This window comes from Triticum aestivum, chromosome 5B (genome assembly GCF_018294505.1).
Source record: "Triticum aestivum cultivar Chinese Spring chromosome 5B, IWGSC CS RefSeq v2.1, whole genome shotgun sequence".
In the NCBI taxonomy this organism is placed as follows: domain Eukaryota; kingdom Viridiplantae; phylum Streptophyta; class Magnoliopsida; order Poales; family Poaceae; genus Triticum; species Triticum aestivum.
Genome location: NC_057807.1, coordinates 64,488,410 through 64,500,254, shown reverse-complemented (window position 1 = coordinate 64,500,254; position 11,845 = coordinate 64,488,410). Strand labels below are relative to the sequence as shown.

At 39.4% G+C, this 11,845-nt stretch overlaps 1 protein-coding gene across 1 annotated transcript; it reads right to left on the bottom strand.

The window, feature by feature from the left end:
* On the bottom strand, positions 1–11,510 carry LOC101290621 (ATP-dependent DNA helicase 2 subunit KU70). The gene is made up of 19 exons (XM_044530931.1): positions 11,165–11,510; positions 10,974–11,054; positions 10,558–10,674; positions 9,889–10,003; positions 9,327–9,432; positions 8,794–8,911; positions 8,589–8,672; positions 8,463–8,521; positions 7,092–7,225; positions 6,966–7,009; positions 5,048–5,124; positions 4,710–4,857; positions 4,052–4,113; positions 2,898–2,958; positions 1,865–1,957; positions 1,680–1,797; positions 1,324–1,426; positions 826–1,009; positions 1–443 (listed from the first exon to the last, which is right to left on the bottom strand). The coding sequence occupies exons 1-19, from the start codon at positions 11,225–11,227 to the stop codon at positions 330–332; spliced, it is 1,881 nt and encodes a 626-aa protein (XP_044386866.1). The 5' UTR covers positions 11,228–11,510; the 3' UTR covers positions 1–329.
* Between the last annotated feature and the right edge of the window lie 335 nt (positions 11,511–11,845).

The window sequence follows — 11,845 nt, the reverse complement described above, 5'->3', positions numbered from 1 at the left end:
TGTGGACAAACCATTTGGAATGAATTGTGAGCTGTAAAAAAAAGCTGTCGACAAAGCGGATGGAATAACCTTTTTGTCGTAACACACTTTCATCAACGTGGAAATGGTGCTTCACCAGCCACAAGTCATCTAAGACAACTCCATCCCAAGTTGCGTGGCACAAGAGCACAAGCATGGTTTCAAATAAACCTAACATGGAAGTCACACTGGCACCCGGTACTGCTATACAAAATCGCCACGTCCCAAACAGAGAGGGTGGGTCTATCATCCATGGCTACGTAGGATGCACACTAGACGTCTTGCATATTCCAGCCAACGATTCTCGTCTCTCACTTGCCTAGATGAGTCAAGATCCTGCTGATGATGGCGTCTTTCTTGCCAGAAACTGGGAGGCCATGCGCCGTCAGGTAAGTTTTCAAATCCATCACCGTCATGTCCTTCAGCTGCAAATTAAAGATTCAGAATTTTGCAAAACAAACGTTGCGTGGTTAACTCAAAGGTTTGGATGAATGGCGTCATTCAGAGAGATCAATGGGAACAAAATATTCAAAAATGTCATTCATGTTTCAAAGGTGCATGCATAGTTTGACATGTATAACCTTCTCATTTTCTGCGGATCACTTTTCAACAAATCAATGATTCTTGTGGAACTATAGTTCCTAAAATGCCAAGATCTGGCATATTACGCTCACTAGTTTTGGAATTATAGCATAGGTTGTAGAGTGGGCGACTATCAGAAGACCAATTTATCCATCAACAGTTTGCGTATTGAGCATTTTTTCATGTATGTAAACATAATCTTTGTAATATAACCTGACTACTCACCTTCCCATTATCTGCAAGGTCTGCCCAATCATAGGCCGCGCTTTTCTGTGAAGCTGCATCAGCAATTGCTTTCCTCTTCTTTGAGGCCCCACCTTTTGCTGCTGCTGCCTCAGCTTCCTCTTGGTCATAATTTTCACCAAACACTGCAGCCTTAAATTCTTCTATAGCTTTAACTACTCCTGGCCTAAGATAAGAGTACAGGAAATATTCCACGATAAGGTACAGGACGACTGTTGTATGTTTCTTTTATAATACAAACAATATGTTTGATAAGTAAACCTTCAGCTTATTTAAGCATGCCGTAGATTGTGCTTTCTTATATAAAGAATAAAAATATCTTCAGCATATTGCACTAAATTATGTTTTCATCATCACTGTCCCTGTTTGGATGCAGGAACACCAAGATGGTTGACTATAGTTATTCAATAATGTGCACTTGCAAGAAACAAATGGCGGAATTAGGACGTAGCATACACAATTGACAAAAAAAACATGTACCTAGCCAAGCCTTCTTCATCGGGCAGGGTCTCATCCTTTATATCCGGCATCTCATCCTCACCTAAAGCTAAGGCCTCCAAAATCCCATAGTGTTTTTGCAATCCTGTTCCATGACAGAACATAAACCACAATCGGAATAATGAGAAATCCACTGAATTTAGAGTCTGTGCATCAACTTAGTTCTTAATGCTCATTGCCATGCTAACCCAACAAGACATAGAGCTACAACACATCAGCAAGCAATCCTGGTCTATATAGATTGTAAGATAGTAAGAGGCAAATCTACCAGTGGAACACACACATAAGTTACGAGTAGTTCTAATAAAAACTAAAATCAATTCTAGGTAGTGATTTACCTGGGTTAGCAAAATGGCTTACTGAGAAATGCTTCAGGTCAATACGTCTCAACAGATTCGAAGCTTTCTTTATTTGCTCATCTGTAGCGCGAGGTGCATCCCCAGAAGTCAGATGAACCTGCACATAAGTGTAAATCATTCTGTTGCTTAAGAAGGGAAAATACAAATGCAGCACCAGTGGTTACCTCTTCAGGATATCTAACATCATCCGAATATGGAAGATAGATCATGTGCATTCCAGGTGGCTCATCTTGACCACTCGAAGAAATAACCTCTTCCTGTTTTTCAGTCCCAGTGTTCATTTCGGAAAGGAAAATAGTTGGAGTTATGAAATTGTAAATCCAAGAAGTACAGAGCCACAGACAGAAAAATCATGACGCATAATACAAAAAAGTGGAATGTGATGCAGGAGTAGATAATTTTCACACCATCCACTCGAATTTTATCCTACAAGTGAGAAATGGGGAGAAGCTGGAACATGAAAGATTGTAAACATGGGGATTCCGTAAATATCCCATTTCAAAAATCGAAACAATCAGGACTTTTCGGAGATTGGATGCAGTTACTAATTCATGATCTGGCATGTACAGAATGAAAACTTCATTCTCGATTCTACGAGAATTTTTATGAAAGCGTTTCATTTGCTTCTCTTCAATGGAAGTTTCATTTTCCCAGAATGTATCCTAATTTTTGGCCTAATTCTTCTTCTGATGATCGATTCAACCTCTGATCAAAAAGATAGACCTTGGTTCTATTTCATCTCTTCAACAAGTTTAGTAGTAAGCAGTATCACTACAAGAGGTGTTTGTAGAGCCAAGTCATTTCAGGTTTATTACAGATTACCTCATTATCTCACTGAGAAATATCGAAGTAATTAGTTGAATGAAGCAAGTAGAAAATTTTCAGGGAAACGAAGCAAGAAGATTAGTCATTTTTGTTGACGTAAACAAACCCAGATATTTCAGACAGTGCTGTGGTTGCCCAGAGATAAGCTACCGTGTGATGCATAAAACAATCATGTTACACATCAACTTGCCAGAAATCATTTCTTATGGAAAATAAGAAGGGGTTTTTGTGTGCAATTAACACCATTTGCACTGTTACATTGAATAGATTTGTTCCTAAAGAGGTTGCTCATATCATACACGTAACCCACACTAGAAAGTTTACCATAGTAATCATTGCAAAACAAACATAAACATGGAAAATACATCTTACTTGTGCAACAAGGGCTACAAGCCGTGGGCGAGTTGGGGTCCCGTAAAACGCAAGTGCAAACCTGAAATCATACATATCATAATTCTAAGTTTGTAACACAGATCGTATAACCGTAAAAAGAAACATGAAACACTACATTTATGATGCTATAAGCGTGTGTACTCTTGTTACAGAACATCTTAGTCTATGCCCAGCCACTTGTTTGAATAAACACATGAGAACATGTACAACATGCAAGGTTTTCAAGTCAACAAGTCGTTCTGGGGTAGCGACTCTTCACTAGTCGTGCCGTGCCGATCGACTAGTCGAGGTGTATGAGTCAACTTCCAGTTCATTGACTAGTCGACAACTAGTCGTTCGACTCAAAAACAGGGACAACATGACACATGATAGCTAGTAACATAGAAAGGTTTGAAATGATGGGTTGCTACAGAACATTATGTTAGTAAGATAAGTGGTTATCTGTTGGTGTGGCCAAACTCTTATTGACTTTGGCACCTCCCATACACAAAAAGAGACAAGTAAGTTGAACATACATGCCAAAACGACAACCTAAAAAATATATACAAGCCCGACAGAAGTTACAAGGAACCAATTAGACATAGCACAGGGAAAGCAGGTAAATGGCATTGACTGGGATCCTACAGTTTAGAAGAGTGCCACCCAAAAACCCATTTTAGATATATGACCTAAAAGAAATAACTTTCCCTGTTGTGTATCGTATCACCCATTACCATGCTTTTCACATCATAAGTCACAACTCTTTTATCCTTTCATTTTCCAAACAGCCAGCAAACTACAGATCAGATCATCAAAAATTATTTCAACAGAAGACACGACAAACAAACCCAAAACTTCAGCAAACAATGTTCCAACCACGTGTATTTGAATTCCTTACTTGTCGTGAATAATATCTCAACATCATAACCAAGTGGTATCCCCAGAAATTATCCCAAAAAACGAGAGAATGTAATGTGAGAACCAATAGTCCATATTAATTAGAACCAATAATCCAATACTAATTCTTTTCAGTGCATCATTATGATTCAGGATAGCTTTATGCACATTCATAGGTTTCAGTTCTCGGACAAGCTATCTTCCTGAAGTGGTCATAGAAGTTGTGGCAGGATCGGGAATAGGCGATAGTGACTAACCTTCCAAGACGCAGCATCGAGCTATGTAAAGCAACAAACACACGAGTGCTTCCGAATATTTGCTGCATCATCAAATCAAAGGAGGTAAATCTAGCATCCACCCATTATTCAACAGCCCTAGTTATGTTCAGCATCAAGCTATATAAAGCATGAAAATGTGAGTGCTTCCAAATATTTGCTGCATCAAAGCAAAGGAGGTAAATCTAGCATGCACCCATCATTCAACAACCCTAAATATTTTCAAGAGATCTATTTAGTTACTAATAGCACAAAGTAACTAATCACTGAGCGAAGCATTCTATTTTCACTAAGAGAAGTAGTCCTTCAGCCTGAACAAGTAGTATGCACTAGAACCACCAAGTCAAACTACAAAATTGTCCTCACATATAATGAAAACATTCCCATCAAGGAAAGTATTGAAAGTTTACAATTATTGATTATCTACCTAAAGTTAGAGAAGCACATATAATGAAAACATTCTCATCACAGAAAATATTGGAAGCTTATGAACAAGATTATCAGTCTAAAGACAGAGAGTAGAGACATAAATGATCTGGACTCTGTAGAAACAAAATAAAAATAGTATTTGAATGATGAACGTTATGCACAAAAGAACAAAGTACCCTTGGCGATGACCAATATAAGGTAGTGTTATTACCTCATCACTGGGGTAAATAAATGTTGATGGACTTAAGTTATGATAATCTTTTAAGCAATCCAATGGCTTGAACCCTAAAAGGCGAAGATGATGACTTGAAACCCTCTTCACATCAGACAATTCACGAACAGAAAATTTAACAACTTTACTGCACAAACATGAATACATAAGAGTGCTTTAAGATCACAAATATAAGCATCAAACTGAAACAAGAAAACAAATAATGGAAAGATTGGTGAAGAATTCAGGAAGCAGATACTGGAAGTATAACACAAATAAATCTAGAAACCCAAAAAAAACATTATTACATGACACTGTATAAACATACGTGTACTTACTCATTGTATAGCTGGAAGCGCTCTTGGGGAGCCTGAAGAAGGGCCCCGGTGTCATTGCATATGAATGACCTTTCAGTCTGTATAAACATCATTCTATGTGTTAAGAAAATGTAAGCAAAAGCAACTGCAAGAGAAGAGTTGCACTGTAAAATCTTCCCTAATAAAAGGAAGTTAATAACAACAAAAACTCTCACTTCCATAAGATATGCAACATCATCTCATTATGCGAGTACATTCAGGAACAGATTCCGAAGAAAGAAAAAAAGCCCAAAAGATTGTGTACAATATGTGGATGTGTTGAATGTTCTGTTATGCCCAAGAGGCACAGAAATGCTTAATCTATAATAGTACTCCTCTACACAATGGCTAGTCCTTGATCCATTTCCTTTTTGTGTAGCAGACACATGGCATCTCATCCTCAACTCCCTTGAAGGTCAATATATGCATGACCATAAAATAGTAGCTCTATGATCCAATCAGATTATATCATGTAGCTCTCAGATTCTTCAATCATGAATCTGACTAATTCACTGCCACCTTCCGTCCACTAGATCAAATCAAATTTTCCAGATACCAACAGTGTGGCTGTGTAACTTTTCTATCCATTTGACTATTACTCGTTATTAAATATTATTGACAATTTTGCAGCAAAGGCGCAGGGACAAAATACACTTGGAGACGGCTTCGAGAGGGCGTCAGAAAAGAATCCATGACCTGCTGGTGGGGGTGTACGCGCCCACGTTATGGTCATGGCCCTGGGCCATGCAGCCAGCCGGTATGCTCAGGATAACATGTCTGTCCATTCAGGACGGAATAGGATAGACATTAGCTAGTTTGCTAACTATTTGGATATGGCTAGTACCACTAGAGATATAGTAGTAGTTACAGCAGGATAGAAGCATGTGCCATACATGTACGCGGAAACCTGTTCGATTAAGGAAGGTCTTAGGTCTTAATTATTCTTGGTGCATCTTAAGTTTGAATTGAGATCCAACTTGTGGATCAAGTTAGTTGTACTATATAAAGGACTAGCGTGTAACCGTTTTAGGCAATCAATCAGATAAACTTCCAATAAGCCTTAGAGCCTCTCTTCCACATCAAGGACGAGGTGAGTACCCTATCCATAGTTTCCGAACCATTATCCTATTCTTATGCAATTTATCGGGTTGTGGACCAAGGTCCATAACACCCCAAAACCAAACTGTGTGTTTGCATCTCCAGGTGCTTAGGTAAATGCACACTCAAAACATCTGGAAGTGCTGGGTACTGATCCTATACACAGGTTGCATCAATCTTTTGCCCTATCATGGTAAAAGATTGCCGTTGCGTAATCTGGGTCTAAAATAAATCAGTTACCACACTGTCAGACTATAGAATGTTGCATCACGAACCATGAAAACATTTTCACTTCCCGGTCAAACAAACCAAATATCCTTAAAAATTAGAGCACGAAAAGAATTGCTTAGATGCTCTTTCAACATTATCCAAGAGATGGTACTGCATAGCCAGGATGCTATCCACAATTCTGAGCTACCCTCCATATTACAAATATTTGTTCTGGAAATGCCTTCAGTCAAAGTTTTCAAACTTCGATTGTTTCAAATATTTAGATTGAGAACTTGTAAACCATATGCTTACATTTTTTTTTTTGAGAAGTACTCATGCTATGATAATTTTCTTGTGTTATGTATGGATACTATTACTATAGTAAAATTTAGTGGTCAAAGGTAAATCTTGAAGACCATGTCAATATCTGAAACGACATGTATTTGTGATACAGAGGGAGTACGACTTAAGCCCTACCGCAAGCTCGTCACAACTTTTGTAATGATAGCATAACAAACTATGAAGGTGCATCAGCAAAATCCAAAAAAGAAAGCAACAAAGAGCATATATTTTTCATAGAGCATAACTTTACCTTTAATGGAAGGTTACTGATCGAGTCAAGCCACATGATCGTCCCTACAAATATAGAAGTAACACATTTACGCTTAAGTTACAACAACTTGTAAACAAGCATTGGAAAGACAGAGTCAGAGCATACCTGGAGCAGTTGGACGGATTAACGCATATGTGTTCACCTCTATGCAAACATCATTTGTAATTGCAAATGAGAGAGTTTTGACTTTGCGCTTTTTCATCATTCGCTTTCTCAGTTGATCAGTCATATCCTCCAGCCTTCAAAGAACAACACTAGAATGAGGCTCAAAGTAAGTGGATCTAAACCAAACTATCAACTAAAGTAAAGCATAAGCATAACCTCCCATAATGATTAGGGTAACAGACTGGTAGCATAAAAAATATCATGCATACCAAGAGATGCTAAGATATATCTAGAGCCTCCGAAAGCTCTACAGAGTTAGCTAACCATTCTTGTTGATGGACCAAGCAAAAAATCCATTCAAGTCCTTGTTACAGGCACATCAGACCTACAGGCGCAGATCCAAGACAGCAACAGCAGCAGCATCTGAACCCACTTTGGACGGTAAGGTGATAATCGACTAGGACTCCTAGTCCTTGTTTCAATGACCCAATCAGGAGATGCGCCTGATTGCAGCCCAGAAGAGTTTGTATCCTAGTAGCAGTCAGCTACATATTAGAGTATTACTAGTTGGCTATATGCAAATTGTGTATAGTATCCTTTCTCTAGGGTCTGCTATATAAGTGCAATGTATAACTAGTTGAATTAAGCAACAAATAGTTTATCCAAGTCACAAGTGTTCAGAGCCTTGCTCCGCGGCTGGGGAAGAGCCATGCCGCGTGTACAACGGTGAACCGCTCTTCCTTGTGATCAAACCACAATTCTCTCGCCTACAAATGCATCCACCTCTTCCCTACACCCGAGCACATAATGGTTTTCCAGCTGGATTAGTTCACACAAGAAGTGCACCTGCGGTTACTTAACCTAAATTTCATGCAGAACAGCAAAAAACCTTATGGAAGCATTTGTACACTTAGACAAAGATAACAAGTTTTTTTTTGGCGAGAACAAAGATAACAAGTTAACCATTCAACTTCAGATGTTTTATCCAATGTTCTATAACATGTACTCCCTCTGTAAACTAATATAAGAGTGTTTCGATAACTAAAGTAGTGATCTAAACGCTCTTATATTAGTTTACGGAGGGAGTACAGGACAATGCACAGAGTTGACACCACGGACAAAATTCATGGGAGGACAATAACAAGCGTACATAGTCACAAGAATATATTTGTTCTCAGATCTGGTTCTGAGACACAGATTATCTCCATTCAACAAAGTTGCAACCTCCCACTCGAGCACCAATATTTGTCTTTTTTTTTCTTTGCACAAAGTAATTAGAAGAATAACATGCCATTGAGTATTAACATTTGTATCAGCAAGACAAAAGAAACAATCAACAAGTAAAATTGGTGCTTAAAGAAAGAAAATTACTTTTCACCAGCAGATGGCACATACTGCAGTACTTCATCTCCCTCCAGACCAATCAAATCCTGGGAGATGGAAGTTGCTTAGCGTTTGGCACTGATACGAGGGGAGAGGGGAGCTGCGAAGACTTACTGCATAAAACAGGGACATGTTGAAATCCTCATCAGGCCTACTCAATGGAAGAAGTTCGATAGACAGGCCCAGATCTTGTGCATCCTGAAACAAGGCAAGTAATTATACAATAAAAACATAAGATCATTAGGACCATAGCATATTAATTTGCATCTGTGGGCTGCTTGGTGTGAAAACAGAATAGATGTATGTGTCATAGACAAACTTTTGCACGTTGAATTGTGGTCCTAATCATATCAGTCTTTGCTGCTCCTGTAATACCACCAAAAGGATCATCCTCATTGGTGAATATGAGGATTCTCTTACTCACAGTCTTCACAGATCTGACGAATGAAAAAAGAAGAAAGGGGAATCACTGAAGTTGAACCAGATGGCTGTTAACCATTACATTAGATGATAGGTTGATAGCTAAAACACCTAAAGGATGCTGCATTCACTAACACGTAAATTCATGCTTCAACATTCAGAAAAACACTGTTAAAGCACCTAAAGTATATTACATTCACTTATAACTAATAAGTATAATGTGCACAATGATCTAACTGATGCAAACTTGATCGTTGTGCATAATGTACAGAAATTTAAGCTTTACTGCTGAACTGTATCCCCCAAGAAAGCTATAGATAATACTTGTCATGTATACAGGCTACACCTCTACAAAGATGTTTTAGGATACTGGAATGTGTCAACTGATATAAACTACGGCATCTGAGAAACAAAGGAGAAAAGTGAAGTTACCCTTTACGCAGCAGTGCCTGTGCAACCCAAAGAGCATTGTACAGGGTATTCTCTCTAGATCCAGAGGTTATTCCATACCGGCTTCCAATGGTATTCATAAAAGAATCTTGCACAAGTGAAAACAAGATTATAATGAAAACAAAATTGCTGAGTTCTCTCATAGACAAGTATCCTACTCCAATTTTATCCATAGAGCCTTTCTGTTCAGGCCAAAACAAAATGAAATAAACATCATGCTTACAATGTTCATGTACTACTAATGATATTTCCTAGCTAACTTTCTAAAACACATTTGCCTTACAATTTTTCAGTGACCAAGAGAATACAAAAGATGAAATCAACACGAGATGTAAAAGGCCAGAATCAGTTGAGATAATACAATGTCTGAGTTTCAGTCTTGTAGCATGAGTCATACGGTATAAGTAAACCATCCAACTGTACAATTTCAAATTTTCTGCTAGTGTTATATACAAATCTGCTACATGGAAGTAGTAGCCCAGCATGCATATCACTCGAACTCCGATCAGCTGTGCAAAAAGTGCAATTCATTAAGTAGCATTACCTTCTACACAAGAAAATTCTTTAATCAGTCTTGCATCAGGTCTATCAAGTTGCTCTCTTTCTGTGACATTGTAAACATATACACCAGCCAGCTCCTGTAAATTTTTCTTTTCTTTCTGCAAGAGTTATGTGATAGCTATATCAAAGAAGAGTACCATGTAACATTAGCAGTTCCACTTCGTAAGTGTTCAAAGAAGTTGCACTTTTTAAGGAACATCATAAAAAGAATCTTATCAGATCTTAGTAATCTATACATGGTGCAAGACAAACAGTTTAGCTCAAATTTCACACATTTAACTGTTCAATAGACAAAAGAACAAATCATAGAAACATGTCATTCTTTCAACACCTGGCAGTTCTAATCAGTTCATTTATTGATGAATGAAAGTGGATTTCAAAGACATAATTGAAATCTTCAAGTTCAGTGTCCATTCATCAGGCCTAGTAACAGCAGATCTATCAAGTAAAACTAGGAAGCAAAGTTGTCACAGAGAGCAATACACCAGCGAAGATTAAGGTCTCAACTAGCAGGTTGAAACTCGAAAACCTCGCCTTTGCCTGGTCCAAGCAATCACTTGCAGTAAAATCAGAGGACTTGGACCAGCAAATAAATAAATTAATAACTAATCAAGCATCGAGTTAAAGCTTACAACTATGAATAGCAACTTACGGTGTTAAAGAAGCATATTGCAACTTCATCACGGGATCTCCCGATAATCTGCGTCTTCAGAGACTGCGTGATGCAGTTCACTATGGTATGGAAATGTGTCTCCTGCTTTTCATCTGGCTGCAAGAAACGACAAGACCAAAACGCTACATTACGTAGTAAACGAATATAACCACGGACCATTGTATTCCCCAAAAACAATTCATTCTGAAACATAACCTAGAGTCCTAGATCAGAAGCAAACCCTCGAAAGACTAGCTACCTACTTTGCTTCTGCCGAAGACCAGGCATACTACTTGTAAGTTGCACCACTTAGAGAAAGCTATGGTCAAAGTACATGTTACATGCTGACTTAATTACAGAATCAACAATGCTCTGAGGCTGTGAAACTATGCGCATATAAGCTGCTTGTGCTTCACCTTGGCGGCGTTGGCGGGTGTGAACATCTTGGGCGAGGCGTCTATGAGGTAGACGACCATCTCCTTGTTGGCCTCCCTCTCCTGCATCCAAAACCACCACCACGCTAGCATCAAAACAAATCGCGACGCGCGCAGCAATCGAACCCAAGATGGAAAATGGGGGAAAGGATAGCGCGGAGCAGGGAGCATACATGGAGGTTGTCGTCGTCCTCGTCGCTGTCGTCGCGGAAGATGCCCTCGGGGTCCAGGTCCATGGCGCCGACCGGAACTAGCACTCGCGCGGGGAAGAAGGGGGTGCGTGGGGAACCCTTCCGATAGCTTCTGGAACCCTCCTGGTCGCGGAGAGACGAGGCGAGGCGAGGCGAGTCTTCCTGGTCACGGGAGTCGCAAGGCGAGGCGGTGGCGTCCGGGTACTGGACGAGCGGTGGCGTCCGGGTACTGGACGAGCGGCGGCGCCTCGTCGGCGGAGACCTGGAGGAGCGGCGGCTGGCGGGAGTGGGGGAAACTTGGGGACGAGTTTTTTTTTTTTTTTTTGGACGGCGGAGACGGTCATATATTGGCAGAGGCCCGGTCCACTCCAGCGGTCCAGCCCAGCTGTCAGCCCACATCCACGACTCCACTAGTAGAAAATTCTTGATTGTTTCAAAAAAATAGAAAATTCTTGATAAATGTCACACATGTTACAAGAGCACATGACAATTTCAAACGTTTTTATTGTAAGTTTAGTGACGCGAGAATCACAATTTTAGTTATCAAAAATGCCAACTTTCTTTCTGACAACAAGTTTCAGTCTTTTTTGTTTGTTTTTTCCTTTTCAGATGACAACTTTAAATGTAAAAAACGTTAGGATTGCTTCATGCCATAACACTTAT